General features: G+C 42.3%; 1 protein-coding gene across 7 annotated transcripts in view; it reads left to right on the forward strand.

Moving 5' to 3' along the window:
* DPP6 (dipeptidyl peptidase like 6) overlaps nucleotides 1-27,503 on the forward strand; it is a 1,045,929-nt gene that overhangs the window by 757,249 nt on the left and 261,177 nt on the right. For all 7 annotated transcript variants that reach the window (XR_006334937.1, XM_043872438.1, XM_043872440.1 and 4 more), the window contains exons 4-5: nucleotides 4,481-4,575; nucleotides 19,010-19,084. Coding sequence is in view for 6 of the 7 variants with exons in the window: in XM_043872438.1 (XP_043728373.1) it covers nucleotides 4,481-4,575; nucleotides 19,010-19,084 (170 nt within the window). In the remaining variant the exon portion in view is untranslated. The remainder of the gene's footprint in view (nucleotides 1-4,480; nucleotides 4,576-19,009; nucleotides 19,085-27,503) is intronic.

Raw genomic sequence — 27,503 nt, forward strand, 5'->3', positions numbered from 1 at the left:
AAATGCTGAAATTAACAAGATCAGTATCAAACTTAAAAGTTAAGAAAAAGAGAGTGATGAGATAAGAGACCTGGAAGTAATGAAATTGAAAGTATAGGTACAGTATTATCTCCATCTGACCCATGAACCACACATGCATGAAGAGAAGCCCAGCAGATCAACTGAAGATAAAATATCTGAACTGAGAGTGAAGCTGCTCTCCAGAAAGGCAAAGTTGGCCATCCATGTTTAGCAAAGAAATTACCTGCTATAGCAAAGGAGACAACAGTCATTGGAGAATATTAACAAAACCTAGTAAAAGTTGGACTGTAAAGAAAGCTGAGTGCCAACGAATTGATGCTTTCAAACTATGGTGCTAGAGAAAAGTCTTGAGTCCCTTGGACTGCAAGAAGATCAAACCAGTCATTCCTAAAGGAAATCAACCCTCAATATTCATTGGAAGGACTGCTGATGAAGCTGAAACTCCAATCCTTTGTCTACCTGATGCGAAGAGCTAACTCATTGGAAAAGACCCTATGCTGGGAAAGATTGAGGGCAGGAGGAGAGGGGATGACAGAGGATGAGATGGTTGGATGGCATCACCGACTTGATGGACATGAGTTTGAGCAAGGTCCGGGAGTTGGTGATGGACAGGGAGGCCTGGCGTGTTGCAGTCCATGGGGTCGCAAAGAGTCGGACACAACTTAGTGACTGAACAACAACAAAACCCAGAGTGTCCAGAAATTAATTCATGATGTCTAGGAAATAATGAAAAATTACCTTACATACAAAGAACCGAGAAAGAATGGAAGACACTCTCAACATAAAAGTCATTGAATCTGATCGTGAAATGAACCTTATTTTGGAACTGAGAGACAAGGATTTTATAAGATTCTTTAATTGTCCTCAATGAGTTAACGTGATCATGTTTTTAATAAATGAAAATCCCAAAGGAAAACCTCAGCAGAAAAATAGAAATAATAAAAGGAACTAAGTGGACATTCTTAAACAGAAGAACACAGATTCTTAAATTTTTAAATTCACTGTGTGGATTTGATAGTCAAATAATTGTGACAGAGCAAAGACAAAGTGACTTTGATGATAGATCAATAGAAATGATTTCAATAGAAATGATTCAAGGTGAACAGAGAGAAAAAAATTCTTTAATGATCAGAGCATCAGAGATTGTTAGATAACATCAGGGTGCCCAATATATGGGAAATTGGAATACCAGAAGGAGAGGAGACAGATAAAGGAGTAGAAAAATTACCTGGCAAATAAATAGCTGAAGATTTGGTGAAGATATAAATTTGCAGATACAAGATGCTCATTAAACATCAAACAGACATGACGCAGGCCCCCTCTAAAGTGCATCATAGTCAAACTGCTGAAAACCAAAGACAGCAAATAAATCTGAAAAGCAGCAAAAGTGCACAGAAATGACATGCAGGGAAATAATTCCGTGAATAGTTGACTTCTCGTTAGAAACCATGGTGACCAGAAGAGAGGGGAATGGAACTTCCACTAAAAGGGAAAAAAAAACAACATTAATCTAGAAATCTGTATTAAGAGAAATACCTTTCAGGAATGAAGGCTAAAGGAAAAGACTTTTAGACAAAACAAAGTTAAAAGAGTTGGTTGCCAGCAATTCATATAATCAGAAATCCTAAAGAAAATTCTTTAAGAAGTAGGAAAATGATATCTGATAGAAACTCATATTTTTGATAAAATTATTACCATCAGTAATGGTAAATAGTGGATAAATGCAAAGGACAATATTTTTCTTTTTTGCTTTTTCTTCTTAATGCCTTTATAAGCTATGATATTGTTATAAACAATAATTATAACATTGTCTTGTGGAATGTATAAAGTATTGATGTAATACACATAACAGTTACCACAGGATAAGACTGTAAATGGACCTGAAACCTGAAAGGTTTCAACAGTGTATTTTATGAGAAGTGGCATGATTAACTCTTTGTAGATGCTGCAAAGTTGAGTACATATTACAATCTCTAGGACAACCAGTAAAAAAAAAAAAAAAAAGCAAAGAAATACAGCTAAAAATAGGGAAATTAAAATTGTAAAAATTATTCAAACAATAAAGTGAAAATCAGGAAATAAGAAAGAGGAAGGCAAGAAGTAGAGGAGAGAAGTAGAAAGCAAACACCCCTCCCCCCCCAAAAAAGATTACAGACCAAACTCGGTCATATCAATAATTTCATTAAATGTACATCCAGTACATTTACCAGGATAGGCCACATCTGGGGCCACAATAATGTCTTAATGAGCTTTAAAAGGCTAAAATCATGTACAGAATATTCTTTGATCTAATGAATTTAAATTAAAAATCTGTAAAAAATAAGAAGACCAGAATACATATTTGGAAATTAACATATTTCTCAATAATCATTGGGTCAAGCAGATTTTACAGGGAAAATTAGAAGTAATTTGAACTGAATAATAACATAATTTAGCATATCAAAATTTGTGAGACGTAGCTAATACCATGCATGAAGGGAAAGTTTTAGCTTTAATAGTCTTACTAAAAGGAGGGAAAATGAAACCAAAATTCTAAGCTTCCATCTTAACAGATTAGAAGAAGAAGAGAAAATTAAAGGCAAAGCAAGTAGAAGAAAGGAATAAAAAAATAAAAGAATGTCATTCTGTGGAGCAGAATTTTAAAAGCATAGAAATGATAATACCACTGGAATTAATCCTGTCTGCACAGCGTTTTTCATTCATCAACTAATTACTGTGTGAAATGCCTTTACCTTCATACCGGCTCAGTGTTACCCTACTCAGAAAGATAGTATTATTTCTTTTATAAAAAATTTTATTTGAGTTTAGTTGGTTTACAGTGTCGTTATTTCAGGTGGACAGAAAAGTCAGTCAAGTACACACATACATATATAGCCACTCTTTTTTCAGTTGTTTTCCCGTTTAGTTTATTACGAAGTATTGAGTAGAGTTCCTTGTGCTATACAGTGGGTTCTTATTAGTTATCTTAATTTTATGTACAGTGGTGTACATGCGTCAGTCCCAACCTCCCAATTATTATTTCTTCTTTCCATTGTGCGCTCTGCCTCCTGTCCACCTACTATCCTTTCAGAAAGTTTCAGTTCAGTTCAGTCCCTCGGTCGTGTCTGACTCTTTGTGACCCCATGCACTGCAGCACGCCAGGCCTCCCTGTCCATCACCAACTCCCAGAGTTCACCCAAACTCATGTCCAGGTTGAGTCGGTGATGCCATCCAACCATCTCATCCTCTGTCATCCCCTTCTCCTCTTGCCTTCAATCTCTCCCAGCATCAGGGTCTTTGCAAATGAGTCAGCTCTTTGCATCAGGTGGCCAAAGTATTGGAGTCTCAGCTTCAACATCGGTCCTTCTGATGAACACTCAGGACTGATCTCCTTTAGGATGGACTGGTTGTACCCTTTCGTTTATAGTATATATACACAGCACACAGACACTACATGCCTATAGTGTATAGGCATGTATAGACAGATGCCTACATGCCTATACACACACACACCCCACACTTCTACATGCATACCATTCAGTGGAATGGCTCTATTAATTTTTTTTAATTTTTTTAATATTTGATTGGAGGATAATTGCCTTACAGTATTGTTGGCTTCTGCCACACACAGTGTAAATCAGCCACAAGCACCCATAAGTCCCCTCGCTCCTGAGCCTCCCCGCACGCCCCATCACATCCCACTCCTCTGGGGAGTCACAGAACACCAGGCCCCTTGTGCCCGTGTAGCCGCTTCCTGCTGGCTGGCTGTTTTACACATGGCAGTATATATGTGTCAGTGCTACCCTCTCGGTTCATCCCACCCTCTCCCTCCCTCACTGTGTCCAAAGTCTGTTCTCTATGTCTGTGTCTCTCTTCTTGCCCTGCAAATCAGTTCATCAGTTCCATTTTTAGGAAGATATCTGGAATCTCAGTTGATTTACAAAGGACCAGTGTCACTGAAGGTACAATGTATCGAGTCAAAGATACACATGAGGACAGAACTTCCGGCTCCTCCAGAAGTAGCAGAGGGTCCTGGGGACCAAATGGAAGCAAGCCTGCAGGATGTAGATGTGTGCGCATACAGATTATGCGTGTGTACATATAGAGATTTCACCCTAACGTTTCAGATATGGGAAACCAACCCCTTTAGTACCACCCACCTTCCAACTCTTGTGGTAGCAGGCTCCATAATCTGCTCATCCGTGTGTTCCACTCCAAAAAATTCTAGGATGTTCTAAAGATTGTGTGTACTTGTACTTTATATGTTTGCAAGTAGAGCAGGAGACATGATTCAGAGAGGAGCTTCGCGTGCGGTTATATGGCGAGGAACTGAACATATTTCACCATATCTAATGGACCCCTCGATGAAACATGGGATATGTTTTTGTTGGAGCTAGTCAGTTCACTTTACCTAAATATCTGTCAAAAGCTAGTGAGTTCCTTGGTGTCTCACGCTGCTTTTTTATTTCCTCTGTTGTAGATAAAGAATTCATCTACAGAGAGCAGAAAGGAAGTGTGATACTGCGGAATGTTGAAACAAATACTTCTACAGTGTTAATAGAAGGCAAAAAAATTGTAAGTACTCCCTTTAATGACCAGGATAATTTCAGTTTTCCCGCCTTCGAGTCAATAAAGCAGAAAATGACTTTAGGTTTCAACTTATAGTATAGCCAAGCAGAAGCAGTAAATTTGTAATACTACAGACTGAGCAGCTAAAGATAATGTGAAACTGAAACCACACTAATTTAATAAGATGAAAGCTTAGTTCCTCTAAGTGTATGGTAAGTTTCTCTGCAGGTGTTGGAAACAAGTGTTGCATGTCATATATAATTGAAAGACAAGTCCTAAGGCTTTGCACATTTACAGAACAATTGGGGGTAATGCAGAGAATCCTTCAGGATGGCTTGGTCAATCTCATTTTTTAAAAAACGCATCCTCACATGCACAGGGAATATTAATTTAGGCACTGACAATACTTACTCTATAATGACATTAAGTGATGTTTATGCTTTGGAACAAGGATGGAGTCGATATGAATGCCAGTACTTCATCATTGGGAATACCTGTTTTCCCAAAGATAATGACATTAAGATTTGGAGCTCTTGTACAGTTAATGGTATTTATTGAAGAATTGACTGAAGTTATGTACCAGAAATCAATTTAAAGAGCATCAACTCTTTTTTTTTTTTTTCACATATGTTCACGCTCATTTTTAGAAGGAATCAATCTTCAGCTTTAGGGAGTCTATCCTTTTCTTGTCCAATATGCTGAAAGGAAGTCGCAGGAAGAAACTAAGGCAAGTCTGTTAAAAGAAAGACTTGAAACAGACCAAGAATTTGCAGTCAGAACAGTCATAACAAGCATCTGGTGTGAATCAGAAACACAAGGAATCCTGGAATTCTGGGATCTGGGGATCAGAGCCCATGGGGTGGGGAAGAGCTGCCTGGTTTTACAGCTAAGGATCCTGAGCCCAGTAAGGGTGTGAGCTTGTGGAGTGCGCTGGGTGAGGACTCGGGCTGGTCCCCAGAGCCTCCATCCCAGACAAGAAAGGATGAGAGGACCACTCCATCTCTGTGCCGCCCCCTCCCACCCACACAAATGCTGCCCCACCTTCTCCAGAACACAAAGCTTGCCTTTTGAACACTCTTCATTTCTTTTCGGCGTAGCGATACCATGTCCTTTAAAAGTAAGCATTTTAGTGGTGTTTAGAATGAAATGGATCCCGCCCTTTACAGAGACTGTTTGCAGATGTGAGGGAGGCCTGGAATAGCTGTATGACGGTATAATTCCCAAAACGACAGGTTTATTGAATTCAATAGTATTCTGGCAAAGTAGGACCTGACCCAGAAAGAATGAATGCGCCTGCATTTTTTTGTGTGAAAAAACCATCTGTGATAGAATGACTGCTCTCAGAAAAGCTGATTCAACTCACTTAAAAATACAGTAGCTGCAGAAATGGTTCTCTAATAATAATCGAGAGGAGAAAGTAACGGGACTGTTGCTGAGGGTAAGTACGTGTTAGTGTCAAGACAGTGCCGATACTTGCTGTGAGGACATCGGTTTGCCGACAGCAGGTGCTGTCCCTACAGCTACATGAGACTAGGAATGGCCTTCTCTTTCTCGGATCAATACCTTGTGACAGATTGTGTATTGTAACTCATGTTGTTTTAGCCAAGTAATAAAGCAACTTGGAAAACATCTTAGGTAAAGAAAAAAGGAAGAACTCTTCTTGAAAATCAAAAGGCGTATCCTCTATAATGAAATTTCTTCTTAATGTGTCATTTATTCACTCACATCAGAAACATTTGTTGAGTGCCAAAGGTATACATACATTCTGATTAATACTGTTCATGATCAATCCAGTTTATTCCTGGCTCAAAGCTGCATGTAAAGACTCCTATAAACAGACCTTAGATCAGTTCAGTTCATTCTCTCAGTTGTGTCCAACTCTTTGCGACCCCATGGACTGCAGCATGCCAGGCCTCCCTGTCCATCGCCAACTCCCGGAGCTTACTCAAACTCATGTCCATTGAGTCGGTGATGCCATCCAACCATCTCATCCTCTGTCGTCCCCTTCTCCTCCTGCCTTCAATCTTTCCCAGCATCAGGGTCTTTTCAAATGAGTCAGCTCTTTGCATCAGGTGGCCGAAGTATTAGAGATTCAGCTGCAGCATCAGTCCTTCCAATGAACACCCAGGACTGATCTCCTTTAGGATGGACTGGTTGGATCCCCTTGCATTCCAAGGGACTCTCAAGAGTCTTCTCCAACACCACAGTTCAAAAGCATCAATTCTTCGGTGCTCAGCTTTCTTTATAGTCCAACTCTTACATCCATACATGACCACTGGAAAAACCATAGCTTTGACTAGACAGGTCTTAAGAGGAAAAGTCACTGGCGGCCTGCATCATCATTTAGAACATAGAAGCTCTGGATTTAAGTTCTTCTGAGCCAGTTAAACTTCTGGTTCTTTAGTGCCTCCGTCTGCAAGTTGAAGCCAATGGCGCGGTCCAGCCTTGAGATGGCTGTCTGTCACGTGTATTTTCGTGAGCAGACGTGAAGAAGGGGGTGCACAGTGCTCTGAGGGGTTGGGGTCAAGGGATCCTCCGCTCCCAGTAGGGTGTGTGGACTGCAGAGAGCAGGAACGCAGGGCAGTGACTCTGGTCTGATTGGCCCTCTCCCCTTTGCGATGATGGCTCACCAAGCAGCCTCTCCTCATTTGAAACTCAGAAGCTTGAGATTGTTTCAGTGATAAAAGGTAAGCTGAGAGAGAGAACTGTGCTCCCTGTGAGGCTACCTGTCATCTTTAGGTTTATCTTAAAATGACCCAGAACTAGAGGAGGAGACAGTGAGTGCCTGGGTCAGGAGTTTAGACTAGTAACCTGCAGTCTGACCCCTGACCTCATTCTCCATCCCCAGCCTCACAAGCAAGGGCACATGGGTACCCCAGCCCACTGGCCTTAAGCATCGTCCTGGCACCTTGGCTTCTGTGACTGGCTCTTCCCCAGGATGGATCAATGGAAGGGAATGAGGCTGAATGCCACTCACACTAGCCAATTCAGCAGAAGGGCTTTATAGATCTTTGATGATTATGCAGATGAGAGCTTGCGCTGTGCTGGGCTCAGCTGGAGGGGTCTCACTTGCCCCCCAACAACTTCCTTTAACAAAAGGAGTTCATTTGTCCCTTCTCACACCTTCAAATGGTAGAAATCAGATCATGAACTGTTTCAGAATTCCACAAATAGCTTAAGCTGTGCGCTCAAGGAGACATTTAGCCTTCTATGGTAATTCCATCCTGCTTCGTACTGTTACTTGCATTCTTTGGGGTTTTTTATATTATTTTCTGACAGATATTTTCAGATCCTTATTATTTGGTAGTGTATATTTGATGTGACATGATAATTGACTTTAGGAAGCATTTACCAAAATATCTTGGCCAGGGGACTTCCCTGGTGGTTAAGACTGCCTTCCAATGCAGGGAGTGCAGGTTTGATCCCTGGTCGGGAAGCTAAGATCCCACATGCCTTGCAGCAACCCCCTCAAAAAAAGCAGAAACAATGTTGTAACAAATTCAATAGAAACTTAAAGAATTATTCCACGTCTGAAAAAAATCTTTTAAAAAAAAATCTTGGTTCACTTTCTGATTTTTTGAATACTTCTGAGGTGTTCCGTTTAGATTTCTATGGGAAATGAAATCACAAGCACATGTCTCAGAGCCGGGGATGTGCTGCTCAGCTGTAAAGCTCATTGGAGGCAGGTTTAGTTCTGCCTGGTTTAGTTTTGTCTCTTCCACGGTGCTGCACTGTGACCTGCACACAGTAGGTGCTCCATAACTGTGTACCGTGTGAATGAATATGAAAGATCACAAAACAGGAGTGAGCCGTCAGTCTCCCGGAGCATCAGTGCGGTAAGGATGGGGGCGGTCCCTGACCCAGCTCCTCCCCACGTTGGCATTGCTGTCTGCCTGGGAGCGGCAGGCCTTCAGGCAGCTGTGGAAGCTCCGTGCATCCTCTCCCGCCTCCCAGGAGCGTTTTCTGGATGACATGAGAAGACAGACGTGGCAGACTGGGATGTGAGTGTCAGTCAATGCAGCTCAGGATTGTGAGAGAGCCCCGCTGGATCAAGGCTCCGGCAGGATGCCCAGGGTCACCAGGTCAACAGTGGTGGCCGGAGAATTAGCATCCTGGGCTTTGAGCCGCTTCCCTGTAGGAGTTGGGTCTAGGCTGTGTCCCACAGTGAGGCGGGTGCGTTCCCTCCAATTTCTAAAAATGAAGTCTAAGCCAGCTTTCAGGTGAATTCTGTGCATGCAGCCCTCATTTTACTGAGCTTTGCAGATGCTGTGTTTTTTCCACAAATTGAAGGTTTGTGGCCACCTACGTCAAACAAGTCTTCTGGTGCCATTTTCCCAACAGCATTTGCCCACCGTGTGTCTCTGTCACATTTTGGCAGTTCTCACCATACCTCAGATTTTTCATTATATTTGTTATGGGGAACTGTGATCGGTGATTTTTGATGTTGCTATTGTAATTGTTTGTGGGGCCCCCGGGGAGCACCCATATAAGGCAGCAAACTTAACTGAAAATGTGGTGTGTGTTCTGACCACTCCCCACTCCCAGCCATTCCCCTGACTCCCTCTTCTCTGTCTCTCTGTTCCCTGAGACTCAACAGTATTGAAATTGGGCCAGTTAATGGCCCTGCAAGTTCCTCTAAGTATTCAAGTGTAAGGAAGAGTCACATGCCAGGCCTCTCACCTTAAATCAAGTCAGAAGTGGTGAAGCATAGTGAGGGAGGCTCCTCGAAAGCCAAGACAAGCCGAAAGCTAAGCCTCTGTGGCCACTGACCCGTGTTGTGAACGCAAAGGAAGAGTTCCTGAAGGAGGTTAAAAGTGCTCCTCCAGTGACCACACGAATGATATAAAAGCAAAATAACCTCATTGCTGTCGTGGAGAAAGTTTTAATGTTCTGGACAGAAGATCTGAACAGCCACCGCGTTGCCTTAAGCCACAGTCTAATCCGGGCAAGGCCCTAACTCTTCAGTTCTGTGAAGGCTGAGACAGGTGAGGAAGCTGCAGGAGGAAGTCTGAAGCTGGCAGAGGCTGGTTCATGAAGTCTGCGGAAGGAAACCGTCTCTCTAGCGTCCAGTGCAGGGTGAAGCAGCGAGTGCTGATGCAGGAGCTGTAGGTCATGCAGAAGACCTAGGTAAGATAATCAGGGAAGGTGGCTACAGCAAACCACGGATTTTCAATACATTGGGTTGGCCAAAATCCCGGTAGATGGACCAGATGAACTTTCTGGCCAGCCCGATAGATGAAACAGTCTTATGTTGAAAGAAGACACCGTCAAAGACTTTCATAGCTAGAGAGAAGTCAATACCTGACTTCAAAGCTTCAAGGGACAGGCTAACTCTCTTGTTGAGGGTTAATGCAACTGATGACTTTCACTTGAAGTCAGGGCTCATTTACCATTCCAAAAAGTCCTAGGGCCCTTAAGAATTAGGCTAAATCTACTCTGCCCTGTGCTCTATAAACAGAACAACAAAGCCTGGATGATGGCTCATCCGTTTACAACATGGTCTACTGAATATTTTAAACCCACTGTTGGGACCTACTGCTCAGAAAAGAAGATGCCTTTCAAAATATTACTGCTCATTGACAATGCACCTGGTCCCCAGAAGCTCCAATGGAGATGTACAACGAGATTAACATTCTCATGCCTGTGAACACAACCATTCTGTAGCTCATGGATCAAAGAGTAATTTTTACTCTTAAGTAATTATTTATTTCTTAAGCCCATTAAGAAATATTATTAGACTATAGCTGCCATAGATAGTGATTCCTCTGATGATCTGGGCAGCATCAATTGAAGACCTTCTGGAAAGGATTTACCGTTCTAGATGTTAAGAACATGTGTGATTCATGGGAAGAGGTCAAGGCACCAGTGTTAACAGGAGATTGGGAGAAGTTGAGTCTAACCCTCATGGATAACTCTGAGGGGTTCCAGACTTCAGTGGAGGAAGTAATGGCAGATGTGGAAACAGCAGGAAAACTAGAATTAGAAGTGGAGCCTGAGGATGCGCCTCGATGGCTGCAATCTCATGATAAAATTTGGATGGATGAGGAGTTGCCCTTACGGATGAGCAAAGCAAGTGGTTTCTTAGATGAAGACTACTCCTGTGAAGATGCTGTGAAGATGGTTGACATAACAGCAAAGAATTTAGTGCGTTCCTTCAACTTACTGATAAAGCAGCAGCAGTAGGTTTGAGAGCACTGACTCCAGTTTTGAAAGACGTTCTACTGTGGGAAAAGAGCTTTCAAACAGCGTTGCATGCTACAGAGGAATCGTTCATGAAGGGAGCAGTCAATCAATGTGCAAACTTCATTGTTGTGTTAGTTCAAGAAATTGCCACAGTCACCCCACCGGTTCTCTTTCTCCAGTACAAGTGCATTTAAAATGGACTTAATAACGTAAATTTCACAGGGGCTGAAATTCTTACAGAAACTCACCGCCATCTCTCCAATTCTAAAACGTAATAGTGCAAAGATTCTCCACAGAATGCAGTGTTAGCCTCTGCTTGAGATTTCGGTATCTAAAGTGGAAATAGTCTTTGCAGATTGTGTCATTCAAACCCTTCCTTTTTTCCATGAGGAAACCAAGATGGTCCACAAACAACTGTGACCTGACCTCCACTTCATGAGCTGTTGATCCAACAGGCTGGTTCAGCACAACCCACCGTGTCACCTGTGGTCTCGTCCTTTTTACGCTCTCTGTACTTATAATACCGTTGGTAAGCAAGGAGTGGTACAATGGATACAGTCATTCATTGTATTGTCTACATTGTTCCAGGTGTTTGGGAAGCAGCTTAGCGATGCATCCAAGGTTAATAAAAATATTTATGTCTTCTGATTCATTCCAGGGAATTTTTCATAAGTAAATTATCTAAAAAGTTTCTTAAAATAGTGAAAAGATGTGACATTGAGAAATGAGATAAGTAAGTAAGTAAAAATAGGCTTCCCTCGTAGCTCAATTGTTAAGTAAGAATAAGTTAAAGGGACTTCTGTGGGTGGTCCAGCAGTTAAGAATTCGCCTTGCAATGCAGGGGAGGTGGGTTCAATCCCTGGCTGGGGAACTAAGATCCCACATACCTCGGAGAAACTAAGCTGGCATGCCACAACTGCCAAACCCACACACCACGACTAGAGTCCTCGTGCCATAGCCAAGACCCAACTGAGACCCAAGGCAGCCTAACTGATTAATTAATTAGACATGATGTTGCCGTTAAAATAATAGTTATGAAGGCTACAGAGTATTAAGTAATGCAAAAATGTTTATGATGTTTTACTAAATAAACACAGAAGAATGCAATATAATGCACTTGAGTTAACACCTGTCAGCATCATCTGTGTACATACACTGAGAAGGCCGGGAAGTCAGCACTGAGTTCTGACAGTAGCTCATCTCATTGGGTGGTGAAATTTTGTACATTATTTTGCAGTGTGGTGATTTCCATAATTGCTGTTTCAATGCCATTTACTTAGTAATTTTAATCAGATTTTAAAAAATTCAACCTCACATTTCAAAGACATTAGATTTTTTCCATTGATGAATATGTAAGAGCTATATAGATGGTTCCTGGAAACACTTGGAAGAGAAAAACAAGCAAATAGAAAAAATATCCTGTTGTTATGCTTACATCAGCTTTTCTCAACTTTTTATGTCTTAACTTGTTTAATTACTGATCTACTTGTTTTAATTACTTATTTAAATTGCTAGATTAACATTTAAATGAAAAGTCTTTTTGTTTCTCTAATTTATTTCTCTCTTTGATTTTATATAATCATGAGACAGTAGAATTTGAATTTTTATCTCACTCTCTAAAAATGAATGAATTCTAACTCCCCACAGGGAGGGACATAATTACAAGTGTTCTTAAAGCCGTTCCAGATTCCAGGAGAGAAACGGCCAAGGAAATCCAGAAGGTTCTTCCCTGCATTGATGCCACCAGACCCCAAGCGAGGACGCGTCTGTGGTGGGGCCAGCTGTGCCCACACGCATTCCCACCCCGAGGCTGGCTAAACTGGGCAGCAAGTCAGCGCCGTGAAGGAGGGGTAGCCTTGTTTTGTCCATAATTCAGATGGTCAACCCTGCCACTGACAGTGCCCAGTGAAATGTTTTGTTTGGCCCACAGAGTAGTTTTGTGCAAACTCAATGTCCGCATTTCTGGCTTTGCTCTAAAAACTGGAAGATCTGGCAGCAGCAAGACATACTGTTCTCACAGATAACAGATCTGGCTGGTGGGGCCGGGGCAGCTGGCCTGTCCCCAGAGTGGCCACAAGCCCTGGCTTCTGACCAGACTGGCCTGGGGTGTCAAAACTTTTAGTCTACAGACAAAAGGGTGGCCTAGAAAGTCAGCATCTTCCGCAAGAATACTGTAGAAGGCTGTGGTCCCCAACGTCTCTGTGTATTCTGTATTTCTTCCCGTGTCTGCGTGGCTCAGCACATCCTCTCTGTCCTTGTGTGTTTTTCCTTTTTCCTCTGGTCTCTCCGATGATCCCTTCCTCTGTATTCCTGATTGTTTCTTTTACTTTTTCCTCCCTCTCTTCCTCCCCTTTCTTTGTCTGCCTCTCATATGACAACACAGAACAGAAAACAAAAGTATTTTTAACTTATTTTAATTCTCATTTTCATTCTGTTTTTAACCTTTTAAACTGTATATAATTGTATATATTTAACTTTATAAACTGTATAATTTAACTTTTTAAACTATTTTGCAATGTCTGTTTTCTTTGTTTCTATCTAAAATTTTTTATTGAAATGTAGTTGATTTACAATGTTGTCAGTTTCTGCTGTACCTCAAAGCGATTCAATTATATATATATATATACATGTTTGTGTATGTATGTATATATGTATATTGTATATGTATATATATATGTATACCTATGTATATACATATACATATATATAGGCTTCCCTGGTGACTCAGATGGTAAAGAATCTGCCTGCAATGCAGGAGACCCAGATTCAATCCCTAGGTCAGGAAGATCCCCTAGACAAAGGAATGGCAACGCCCTCCCTTGCCTGGGAAATCCCATGAACAGAGGAGCCTGGTGGGCTACAGTCCATGGGGGTCACAGAGTCAGACATGACTGAGCAACTAACACTTTCACTTTCATATATATACATACACATGCATCTGTCTGTGTGTGTGCTGTCATGTCCAATTCTACGGCCCCATGGACTGTGTGAGTGTGTGTGTATGTATCACAAACTCCCAATCCTTCCCTCTCCTATTTTCATTTTTAACATAGGTGAGTAGAATATGTTATATCAATACTTGTGTTTTTCAAAGACCTGAAAAGACATCCAGTCGCAGCTCCGACTTTCTGCCCCAGACCCGCTCCTCTGTAGGGGAGGCTGGGCTGATGCCGCTCTGCGCTCACACTGCACGGCATCATTTGACCTTAAGGAGGAGTCTTCTCTGAGCGGGACCCTGGGCTGCATGAGGAGGTGGGTGCCGGGATACCAGATTCATAAAACATAGTGTCTACTTCTGGGAAACTTTCAGCCCAGATACAAAAGAAGTCAGCATTTGAATGAAATATATTCCAAGTTGCAGTCCCATGTGGGACGGGAATAGGAAGGAAGGAGGAAAGGGTGTGGGCGCTGACAGTAGGTGAGGTCTTGAAGAGGGAGCGTTCCAGCCACCCCTGGTAGGTGACTGTGGTCTGAGACCAGTGGGAAGTGGCATCCTCACGGTGTGAACAGATGGAGTCAGGAAGGGTCTGGGCAGACTGTGTTGAGAAGTTGTAACCTTGTGAGCTTGTCCGGGAGGGGCCTGGGAGGCTGTGGCTTAAACGTCTTGGAAAAGAGCAAGTCACGTGTGTGGTACCTTGTCCTCTTTGCTCTGTTGGAGATTGGAATGGATGGGATTTTCAAGGACAACTGTGTGTTTTAGGAAAGTAAGTCTAGACTCCGGTATGAAAGGGTATGTGGAGAAGAGAAAGATTCTAGGTCAGGAGCCCCCAGGGCCGCTTCTGGTGCAGATGAAGAGAAACGACGTCCTGAATGGAAGGAAAAAAGCAGAGATGGGATGGGTTTACATCGTGTTGTGGAGGGAGAACCGGGAAGACTCGGAGACGCTGTGTGTGCAGGCAGCTGAGGGCCAAAGCAGAGGCCTGGGTCGTCCGGGGGATTTGAGCCTCGTTGGGGGAACAGTGGCCATCTCGGGGACGTTGGACACCTCGGTCAGGAGACGTCAGGCCAGGTGGATGGATGGCCAGGGAAACTTTGAGGAAGAGGATGTGCAAGGTTTACACAGGATAAATCAACTGGTGATTGATGTTTGAGTGCTCACAGTGCGACCAGAAGGATCCTAAACACAGTATATATATTATCTTATTTAACTGAAATCCCTAGGAATCTTGTGAGTGGGAACACTTACTATTTGTAAGAAAGCTGAAGTTTATGAAGGTTAAAATAATTTTTTCTGAGTAACATAGCTGTTAACTGGGGCTCCCGAGAGCTGAACTCAGCTTTGCCTAATTCCAAACAAAGTTATTTTTAAATTGCGTAAGGGATCCAGATGTAGCGTTTGCACCCACAGGGATCCAGACGGGACTGAGGCCAGCCCCTCGAGACTGAGAAGGGTGCCCGGATTCAGATGCATTTTCGTGCCTGTGGTCCCCCATGGCATGTCACAGGATTGCTCCTGGAGGCCACCTCACGTTGACTAAAAGAAAGATTACAGATGCAAAATAGTGCATCAGCTTAGCATCATGCAGAAATCGATGATGCATCTAAATGCACAGAATGGTCCGCTTTCAAGGTTAGCGGGAACTCGGCTGGTGAAACCACCTGGAGACTTTTCTCAGCGGTCGAGCTTTTATCGTCCTTTCAGCCTGTTCTCTAGCAACTACGTTTTCAGGTCTTCTCTGGCTCACAGGCAGTGCTGAGAGTGGCACCCGGGGCTGTCTGATCCCACATAAGATGATTTCTAGGTGAATGAGGAGCCCAGGTACAGGCCGGACTACCTGGTCCGTGAGTCACCCTTCTTCCTCATTGACTAGGGAGGGCGAAAGTACAGCTGTCCGTTTGTTGTTTGGTACGTGCTTCCGTAGAGTCACACAGTATCCTCTTAGAACTCACTTAATCTGGTCACTGTTCGGCTTTTGTTTCATCATTACTAATCTTGTGTATTTTACCTGTGTATTCGTTTTTTCCTTTATGAGGAGGTTGTTTTCACAAAGGAGCCTGTGGATATATTGATGCTTTCTGCTCTCCGTTTCCCTCTATTACTTGGTAATTTGGGGCATCCTCTCATTTTCTTTCTTTCTCTCCCGCATGGCCACCTTTCCTTCTCTGCACTCGTAATCACACACATGTGTATCTAGTACAAGAGAACAGGGCACAACCCTTTGGATATGCATCTCACCAGAAACATGCCTATTTCCACACACACACATGGATCGTCATCTATGTAGACCAGTATTTTTTTAAAGTTAGAAGAGTGTTATTAAAACATCGTGTCATTGATAACTAAATAGCCCCAAATAATGCAAAGTGTAAACTATACACTGATCTCACTAGTGAGCGTAAATGCAGAAATTATAAGTAAAATATTGGCAAGTAGAATTCAGTCATGTATGAGAGCCATAATGTTCTCTGAACAGTAAGGTGTGATCATGACAACAGTGTTCAGGTGTCAAGAAATCAATCAACAAAATTCACTACAACCGCACAGTAACAGGAAAATACTTATGATTATGTCACAGGATGCTGAAAGGGCATCTGATAAAGTTTATCAACCACTCCTGATAAAAATTCCAGGTAAGATAAGAGTAAAAACTGCTTAAATATGATAAAGACTATTTACCATGAACCAGTGAGCAAAGAAAATCTTTCTAAATGGCAAACAATAAAACCATTTCAATTATAGTCAGGAAGGAATACTCAGCATCACCGTTAATATTTAATATGTTCTTGGATGATGGGAAATGCAGTATATAGGCAAACTACATGCTGAGTACAGGAAAATATATCTGTTTTCTGATAATGTAATTCTACTTCAGAAAACCTAAAAGACATTATTTTATTTAAACTACTGTAATTAATAAGAAAATGTATTAATATAGCTTAAATACATAAATAAATCAATACCTTCTCTATTCCTTAACATGAGTATCTAGAAGTAGAAATGGAGAAAATATTCCATTTACAACACAAAAACTGTACAAAGACCTAGGATAAATCTAAGAAAAGCATTAAGAGTTAGAATAAAGCAAATTATAAAATCTTGTTGAAGATTTGAAAAAAATAAAAAGATTCAATGTAATCTTAAAAGTATCAAAAAAGCAGAGACATTACTTTGCTGACAAGCATCTGTAGTCAGAGCTATGGTTTTTCCAGTAATCATGTAGGGATCTGAGAGTTGGACCATAAAGAAGGCTGAGTGCCAAACTATTCATGCTTTTGAACTGTGGTATTGAAGAAGACTCTTGAAAGTCCATTGGACTGCAAGGAGATCAAACCAGTCAGTTCTAAAGGAAATCAACTCTGAATATTCATTAGAAGGACTGAAGCTGAAGCTCCAATACTTTGGCCACCTGATGCGAAGAGCTAAGTCATTGGAAAAGACCCTGATGCTGGGAAAGATTGAAGGCAGGAGGAGACGGGGACAACAGAGGATGAAATGGTTGATCTTGTCTTTCATATGCTTTCCATGGACATGAGTTTGAGCAAGCTCCAGGAGATGGTGAAGGACAGGGAAGCCTGGTGTGCTGCAGTCCGTGGGGTTGCAAAGAGTCGGACACGGCTGAGCCACTGAACAATATCAGCAGCAATGTAATCTTAGGTGAAAATACAGTGTTTAAAATGTTAATTCTCTTAGAGTTGATATAAAACTTTAACATAATCCTCATTAGAACTTTTAAACAATTAGTGCTGAACATTTGATACAATATTTTAGTCAACATACAGAGTACAGTCAAAGTTACAGTTCTTCCAGTAGTCATGTACATATGTGAGAGTTGGACCATAAAGAAAGCTGAGTGCCAAAGAATTGATGCTTCCGAATTGTGGTGTTGGAGAAGACTCTTGAGGGTCCCATGGACAGCAAGAAGACCAAACCAGTCAATCCTAAAGGAAATCAATCCTGAATATTCATTGGAAGGACTGATGCTGAAGCGAGAGCTCCAATACTTTGGCCACCTGATGTGAAGAGCCAACTTATTGGAAAAGACCCTGATGCTGGGAAAGATTGAAGGCAGGAGGAGAAGGGGACGACAGAGGATGAGATGGTTGGAGAGTCTAACACAACTGAGCGACTGAACTGAGTAAAATTTTGCATACTATTTTACGGTGTGGATTTATCTTCACTCACTCAGTCCTTATTAAGGGTACTTACAGCAGATTCCTGTTATCCATGGCAGCTATGTTTCAGAAAGTCTCCACAAACACTGTTCCTAGGGGATATACAGGGGTAGGTTCCTGGGAGTCTTGGTCACAGGAAAGATCACTAATTCAGGTGAAATTAATTGCTTTAGAGTCATTTCCTTCCTTTATTGTTGCATGAGAAAACTGACCTGAAAGTTGTGCAGGGTGACGTGATTTTTAGCTGTAGTTAAACATCTAATGTTTGCATGTGGTCATAGGATCATGTGTAGAGTGATGCATGCCAAGCTGACAATATTGGGCTCTTTTACTGGGTGTGAGGGTCTGTACGGCAGTGCGAGTGCTTCAGAGAAGACAGACAAGTTCAAGGGAAACACAGCATTTTTGATTATTTCATTTATGTACAATCACCTGTGTGCTATGAAGGAATTTGAAAGAAAACATGATAATGAGTCCTCTATCCACTGACTTGTGACTCAGCGTCCTTGGAGGTGCAAAGGCAGGTTGCCAAATCAGGTGTGGAACGTGATTCTATTTTAGGAACAGATCTGCTGAATATAAGCTTCTAAGTATAACAATGAGCAAAGGAATGCATGCTTAAAGATGTGTGTTAGTTGCTAGGTCGTGTCTGACTCTTTTCGACCCCATGGACTATAGCCCGCCAGGCTTCTCTGTCCATGGGATTCTCCAGGCAAGGATACTGGAATGGGTTGCCATTCCCTTTTCCAGGGGATCTTGCCAACCTGAGTCTCTTGCATTTCAGGCATAAGCGACTGAGCTACTAGGGAAGCCCATGCTTAAAGACACAGAGAGGTTGGGAATCTTGTGGGGAAAGAATTGTTTTTATGTTTATTTATATCAACTTGTTTCAATAGATAACAATATGTTTTGTTGAAATTTGAAAAACAACAAATAAGGTGTAAAAACAACATTATGTAACTGAACATTATTCCACTAGCCAAAAAAAATACATAGCCATGTTTAATAGACTTTAGCAACTTTGCCACAAAGGAACTTTGTTAATAAATTTTGAAAATGGCACCAGCAGGCACAGTCTCACTGCAAGATTTTGAGTTATGTTATATGTAACGTTTTAAAATTCTTTGTTTTTTTTTTCTTTTAGGAATCATTAAGAGCCATCAGATATGAAATATCTCCAGATAGAGAGTACGCTCTTTTTTCATATAACGTGGAACCAGTGAGTACTCTTCTTTCCTATTTATAGAAATGTGTTTCTTTATTCTAATACCATATTGAGTATTTTTCCCTTGAATCTCTATTCTTACTGATCTTTGAATCCTGTGATAGTTAATGGGTTCTGGGATTGTCTCCTTTTATGCCACACTGCCACCTAGGAGAGAGGAAAGGTATGAAAATCTTTTTAGCAGAGAAAAAAAAAAATCACTCCTTTAAAGGCCTATTTCATAGGATTTCCTTGGTAACAAAAAGTTGTCTTTTTATTGATTTATTTTACCCTTTTGTAAATTATTTTTCTTGCCATTTTCTCAATCACGCCATACATTTTATCCTAAGAACAAAAAATGACTTCCAGATTCTCCCTAAGTTAAAAGCAAGTGTTAATTATCTCCTGTCATCACAGTATTCTAGAGAAAACTTGAACTGTCACTTTCTTTATATAAACCCTTGTTTTTAGCACTTCCTGTATGAATCTCCCATAAAATTTCACCAGAATTTTTTATGAAATCTCATCCTGGTCTTTGGTAGCACTCTAAAACTGGGTCTCTCTTCTTTTTAATGTGCTAATCTATTAGAATTCATTTTGGCTCTTTAAACTGAGCAAGAGGGTGCAATGTATTTCTTAAAGTGAAACAGATGTTCGGCTTCCAGGAGATTAGCAGCTTTAAAAATATGCATCGGTGGAACTTTATTCTCTGGCAAAAAAAATGTAGAATTTCACTGCTTTCTAGTTCTTTTGAGACTATTCTAATTAGAGTTTCATGAAGCTTCTGTGAGATGTAATGGTACCTGCATCATCATTCATGTCTGAGTAGCTCCTTGGTGAGTTTCAGAGAATCTTCCCCCAGCACGAGCCAGGCAAGCTTGTTGAGTTACACATCAGCGAGGAAGCTGGGGTTTGCATGGAGAAGCAACTCCGATTCTAAACATTTTAGAATTTCTTTTCAAAGTAACTTGACAGCTGGATTATTATTTCTTGACAACTGGATTTCAGTCTCAATTAAAACTTCAATTGGAGATTTCTTACTCCAAAAGTAGATCTTTGTAAATTCTCCATCTTCAGTTTTCCATTCACTAGTTTTGAAAATGTCCATTATATGAAAGTTTTCATTTTCTCCATCTGAATCCTTTGGAACAATCAGTCATCTTCATCTATGTGATTAGGGAAGTCAGTGAGCTTGACATACTAGCTTTGGGACTCCACGCATCCTACACCCAACCCTACACGCCTCTGAGCGTGATGGTCATGGCTTATAGTATTCCAAGCCCTTTCACTGCCCTTGGAAGCTGCCAAAAATGTAACCTCCACCCTTGAATAAGAGAAGAATCCCAGCAGATATTTGAAGGACTTTTGCAGGAATGGGGGAATGAACTCCGAGTTGCTCCGAGGAGACAAAAGCAATGCCTGAGCGAGAAAAGCATCAAAAGACAGATTTCAGATCATCTTACTCGACAGTCTTTTAAAAATAGGAGGATCTCAACAGTAGGATGAGTTGCCGTGTTTGGTAATGAGCGTCCTGCTCCTTGAAACTTCAAAACAAAGTTTGTATTTGTTCTTTAGAATCTTTTAGAGGAGATTCTCCTACCTGCTCACTTGGAGTACCTGGGACCCTGTGGTTCTGTCCATAATGGAGTTCTCCACCATCCTCCTCCTTCCTCTTGGTGCTCCTCGGGGAACAATGCCTGAGGATCATATTGCAGCTGATGCCATTTAGGGAAAGAATATTTTGCTAAAATCGAGTCTTCATCATGTAGAACACAGGCTGTAAATAGACACCTTGAGCTAACGCTTTTCTCCCTTCACAGCATCCGATGGCCTTTGGAGTAGACTTGTGTTCAGTTTGATTTCTCAATTGAGGGAAAATGTGAAATTTTTTAAAAAAAATTGTACTGATTTAGCTACATGTTCAACTGTAGAAATGATCAGAGTATCAAAAATGTGTGCTATATTTTAAAAAATCTACAGAACTGGATATTTTTAACCTGAGTCAAAGAAGTAAGCCTTGACAGTTCCCGAGTGCTGAGTCCTTACTGAGCGTGTGAGTGTCCAAGCAACCTGCCTGGACCATGTATTTCTTCCCCTCGGCCATTCAGACTAGCTGCAGTGTTGTGTCAGTTCCCAGTTGTTTGACATCAGCTAGTTTCATCTGCCCGTTTTTAATGTCGTCAGCTGTTCACAGAGCAGGAGGTCCTTAACGTCCTGTCCGTCCCCTCGGGATGTGGCCCAGGACCACGTGTGTATTTCTGGTGCTGGACAGATATGTTTGTGGCATTGTATTCACTCTGAACTCCTTAACTCTGGATCAAGATTCAAAGTGACTTTTTTTAAGTCCTTGAAATTCTATCAAATACACCAAAAGGAAAAAAAAAATGTGTGTCATGAAAGAAAGAGACCCCTATTTGTGAAACATTTAAGTAACAAACATTCCATGGTTATTTGGGAAATGGGATCTTGCTAATTAGCATATGTTTTTTTCCTACTAGACTTTTATAATGTTATTAAACTTACAGCTTAACTAACAGCCTTGAACATCCACAAATTAGCTAATTTTTAACTGTGTCAACCATAGGCTTTTAAAATGGTCTCAAAATTACCCTTTTAAAAAAATATAAAAAGTTAGCAATTAGATTTGAGAAAGATAAACCCAAGCACAGTTTTCCAATTTTTCCAGGCCTTAGATGCCTATAGATCCATAAATGTCTCTAGAATTGAAAAGTAATAAACAGTATTATGTTTTTACTTATGTGTACCAGTCCTGCAGTTTGCAAAATATGTTTATATACACCCTCTCACTTCTGCTCAGAAGACCACTCCTGCCCACAAAGAGCCAGTGTTTCTGTTATTTTGCTTGTTTTACTTGTAGAATTTCATAACATTTCTCAATGTATCACTTCTAAAGGGTTCTCTTGAAACTAAGCTAGACATTGGGGGATAGTAATTTTTTTATTTTTAATTTGAAAGCTATTTTAACTATACTAACTAAACTATACTAATAGGAGTAAATTTCCTTTAAGTTATCTAATTAGAACAACCATGTTCCTTCATATCAAAGTATATTTGGCAAATGTGAAGAGTTTCTCAAACTCTTAGGGGAGGAGGGGAAAAATTTAAACCTTGATATCTTAGATCATTGAAAAATATTAATACATTTTGTGACTTTCAAAGAGGAAAGAGAAATTATATCTGGAAAATATTCTTTCCTAGCAATTATTTTCTAGAAGAGCCAGTGAATATTTGTGGACGTTTTGGCTGCAGTGTTTAAAGGAGATGCTATGCTGTGCTTAGTCGCTCAGTTGTGTCTGACTCTTTGTGACCCCGTGGACTGTAGCCCACCAGGCTCCTCTGTCCATGGGATTCTTCAGGCAAGAGTACTGGAGTGGGTTGCCATGCCCTCCTCCAGGGGGTCTTCGCCACCCAGGGACTGAACCCCACTTCTCTTATGCACAGGACACATCTGCTGAGGGAATATAATAAGTTTCTTCATTCCTTATGTGGCTCCCCAATCAGATGGGCCAAGAGGTGTGACGATAGCCTCTATAGAGGGCTGTGTTTGGGGCAGGAAAATGAGTTCTCATTGGTCCTCTGCAAGTGACTTTCTGATGACCTCAGGTGGCCTAGACCTCTGTGATTCTCCTACTGGAGAAGTGGAGATGCTCTCCTGTCCATTACTGACTTAGGGATGTTGTGAAACCAACATGGAGGATCACTTAGCTGTCGGGGTTACTGTGTAGATTAAATTCATGATATAAGAAGATGCCTAATCCAGATCTCGAACATCATGGGTTCTATCTATGTAACTTCTCGCTATGATTTTTTGTTTTTATTATGATACTTTCAAGATTGGTGGTATAAAGATACTACATAAATCCAGGGAAATACAGTATTGCTACCATTCTCTTAGGCACCCAAGTGAAAGCTTACTCTTTTTTTTTTAGTACTAACTACTTCTGGAATCTCAAATTTAGCAATAAAAGTAGAATACAGAGAGAAATTAGGCCATTAAATGTGGATATATGTCTCTTGCTGTACTGGTATACATCTTAAAGAGCTTTTTAAAGTTTTGTGCTATAAAAGGAGAGTGTACAAAGAACTACTATTATGTTCTTTCTGGCTTCTAAGGATTGTGTGTTAGCAGTTAAAGAGGATACCACTTAGTTGGGGAAGTTACTCGAATCATTTGTTACTCTAAACACAGATGGTGGTTTGTGGAGGTAGCATGCTTCCATCCAGACCCAGGTGTCATTATTGTCAGGTTTTTAAAAAATGTATTTTATTAAACTAGAGTTGATTTATAATGTTATGTTAATTTCTACTGCACAGCAAAGTGTTTAGGTGAGATATATGTGTGTGTGTATATATATGTGTGTATGTGTATATGTGTGTGTATGTGTGTATATGTGTGTACATATATGTGTGTGTGTGTATATATGTGTATGTGTGTGTATATGTGTGTGTATATATATGTGTGTGTGTGTATATGTGTGTGTATATATATGTATGTGTGTGTGTGTATTCTTTTTCCTATTCTTCTCCATTGTGATTTATCGCAGGTTACTGAACCTAGTTCCTGTACAGTAGGGCCTTGTTTATCCATCCTGTCTATCATAGCTTACACCTGCTAATCCCAGACTCCCACCCCTCCCTCCTGCCCCCCCACCCCCTTTGTCAAGGTTTTCGTCCCCCAGCATCCCTGGTCAGCCCTGCCTGTGGTCTGTGGCACAGAGGGTCTAGAAGCCCACATGTGTGTGAATCGGCCTCGGGCACCTTTGCTTCCTACAGAGGCAGAAAGTGGCAGTTTCCTTGCACTTTTTAGGTGTCTAGCACTTAAAGCTTTGAGCCAAATCACAGATCTACTCTCTTTGCTTTTCTGAAAGGCAGACGATGGGAGATGCTGGTGACACAGGAGTGTGTGGCCCCTTGGCTTCTGGCATCTTTCCTCCTCAGTGGGGGAGAGAGGTGCTCAGCCCCAGGGTTCTTGATTCCCACCCCCTCTCCCGACAGGCACCCTGCTCAGACCTGAGATAAGGTGGTTTCATGCTGAGCTTCTTGCAGGAATTTGAAGCCGTTTTCAAATTTAATAAATTGCTACCCTTTTTCTGCCCTTGTGGTAAGTTTATACAGCCCATTTTGCCATCTAAGGGAACATGAACTTTATAATTCATATGAAATTTGAAAAACAGCCAAACACACATAGATCTGGTCAAACCTGTCTGGTTTAAGGTGAACCTCAGCAGAATTCTAGAATCTCCAATACCTATGTCTATGAGAGTAAATTTTTTAAATTTATTTTTAATTGAAGGACAACTGCTTTACAATATTTCTTTGGCTTCTGCCATATCAAAAAGTCTACAGTCAATAAATGCTGGAGAGGGTGTCAAGAAAAGGGAACCTTCTTACACTGTTGGTGGGAATGCAAACTAGTACAGACACTATGGAGAACAGTGTGGAGATTCCCTAAAAACTGGAAATAGAACTGCCATATGGCCCATCAATCCCACTGCTGGTCTACACACCAAGGAAACCAGAATTGAAAGAGACACGTGCACCCAATGTTCATCACAGCACTGTTTATAATAGCCAGGACATGGAAGCAACCTAGATGCCCATCATCAGACGAATGGATAAGGAAGCTGTGGTACATATACACCATGGAATATTACTCAGCCATTAAAAAGAATACGTTTGAATCAGTTCTAATGAGGTGGATGAAACTGGAGCCTATTATACAGAGTGAAGTAAGCCAGAAAGAAAAACACCAATATTGTATACTAACACATATATGTGGAATTTGGAAAGATGGTAACAACGATCCTATATGCAAGACAGCAAAAGAGACACAGGTATAAAGAACAGACTTTTGGACTCTGTGGGAGAAGGCGAGGGTGGGATGATTTGAGAGAACAGCATTGAAACGTGTGAAATAGATGACCAGTCTAAGTTTGATGCATGAAACAGGGCACTCAAAGCCGGTGCACTGGGACAACCCAGAGGGACGGGATGGGGAGGGAGGTGGGAGGGGGGTTCAGGATGGGGGACACATGTACACCCCTGGCTGATTCATGTCAATGCATGGCAGAAACCACTACAATACTGTAAAGTAATTAGCCTCCAATTAAAATTAATTAAAAACAAATAACTTGAGACGAAACCAAACTTATGGACTGACTTAACAACTCTGCTACAACTCAATTAATATAATTCTGACTGTATAAGTTCCTATTTCAACCACTGTAGTTACTATTGTGTGCTTCTGGTAATTGACCCACCAGCCAGTCCTTCTTCAACAGAAGAACTGATGAAATCTTTGCCCCGTAGTGACTAAGGGAAAGGAATTCGTAACTGTTCAGCTCTTGAACTAGATCTTTCTGCACTGTCCGCAAGCCTTTTCTGGGCCTTCCTCAGGGCACCAGCCCATCCCAGTGGTTCTGGCCAGATGAGTCCCTTACACGTTTCTGCGCGTCAAGGCTCTGCTGGGTCATTGGACACCGTCCCGCGACTCCTGCCCTGCGTGCTGTGACACAGCTCGTGAAGCGCCGCGTGTGGTTGTCCGGGGCCGTGGGTGTCCAGCAGCTGCTCAGAGTTCTCAGGAGCCTCTGCTCCGGGCTGAGCCGGCGTCTCGGGTCCGCTCACTGTCTCTGAAGGGAGTAGATCCTTCCCGTGCCAGAAGTTCCGTCTTGGTGGATGAGTTTTGTTTGTTCCTGAAGTGAAAGCTGCTTCACATCTCGGGGGATTGCTGTTCTTGTGTTGTCAACACAAAACTGGTTCGAAATGCACATGCGCAGAATTTCGGGTTTTTTGTTTTGTTATTTTTGTTTGTCTTTCTATTCTGGTTTCAGAGCTAGATTTGAAAGCACAGAATTGGACATGGGAAAAAATGTGGATCTAACAATGGTTCTTTTCCCCGCAAAGTGCAAACATTGTTGAGGTGATTGTCTGTGTGTGTGAGAGAGAGAAATGATGCTCCAGACAGAGGGAGAAAGAGGGTTGAACTGACCTGCAGCAATCTATGGGGCCAAAAGTACTGATTAATATTTTGGAGAACGGTTTCTGTAGGTGCTTGAAATATTTATTTGCATCATGGAGTGTTACAAAAAGAGGCTTTCTGGGCATATCTGCAGGCAGCAAAAAGCCATAATGAGGCCATGCATGCAGCTCTGGGCGTGCAGCTTGAGTGACTTTAACAAGAGATAGCCTGTGTGCGGTGACCCGGAGCATGTCCCCTGGCGTGCCCTCTAACCCCTGGCATGCCCTCTGACCCATGGCTTGCCCTCTGACCCATGACACGCCCTCTGACCGGTGGCGCGCCCTCTGACCCGTGACACGCCCTCTGACAGGTGGCGCGCCCTCTGACCCGTGGCGTCCCCTCTGACCTGTGGCGTGCCCTCTCACCCGTGGCGTGCCCTCTGACCTGTGGCATGCCCTCTGACCCGTGGTGTCCTGGACCAACCCTTTGACCTGGCATGCCTACGATTAGGAACAGGCATTAATTGGTCTCTGTGCTTCTTCTCTGGCCCTTCTCCAGCCAGATAACCTTCAGACGTGTACGCAAGATCACGTAGGTCTCTCCCTGGCTTTCACCTTAGACTGATGGCCAGCTCCTCTGCAGGGAGGCCCCAGACGCCTCCGCTTGCTCTTTGCAGCCCTGTCTCTGTCCGCCACCCTCTCTGACCTCTGGGCCTTTGAACCCATTCCTCCCTCTCCCACCGTCTCTGGGACTTTCTGCCCACGGGGAAGGGACACCTCCTCCAGGTGAAGGAAGAAGCTTGTCTATAGGTGAAGAGGCAGCGGGACCGTTGAGTGTCTCATGATGCATCCTTTTATTTTCCCCAGTAATGCATGAGAGTCATGGCAGAGGAGCGGGCGTCTGAAGGGAGCAGAAGGACCCGCTGGCCTCTCTTCCCCTCGAGGGGCTGGGGTGGGCAGGCTGCAGGGCTGGTGCGGATGAGGGTGCGGGGAAGGCAGGCCGCCAAGTGGCGCCTCTCCTGGAGCACTCATCGGTCCAGGGCCCCCTCCGCTGTTTGGTGTCCTCTGGGGCTGGAATTAAGCAGGTGGGTGAAATGGGGAGTTGAGGCTGTTTTCAAAGGAGTGAGTATCGTGAGGGACCGTGGACGCTCATCTGTTCACAGCGGGAGGTGAAGCCCAGAGGGGCCACAGGTAGAAAGTGGAGGAGTGATCAGAAATCTGGAGGGGAGGAAGCATGGGCAAAGGCAGCAGATGGATGCAGTGTGGACATCAGAAAGCTCATGTGAGATGCTGCAGGTGGTGTCTCGGGATGGCTAAGCCAGTGGGAGAAAGAGAAGACAGGTGCGGGGTTCAGGGAACTACCAGTGTGGGGAAGATGTGCTGGAGGGTGGGGGTGTGACCTGGAACCGGAGGGCAGATTTACTGGTCGGGGCGAAGAACTTTTCTCCTGCATCTT

The sequence above is a fragment of the Cervus elaphus genome, chromosome 18, assembly GCF_910594005.1.
Source record: "Cervus elaphus chromosome 18, mCerEla1.1, whole genome shotgun sequence".
NCBI lineage: Eukaryota > Metazoa > Chordata > Mammalia > Artiodactyla > Cervidae > Cervus > Cervus elaphus.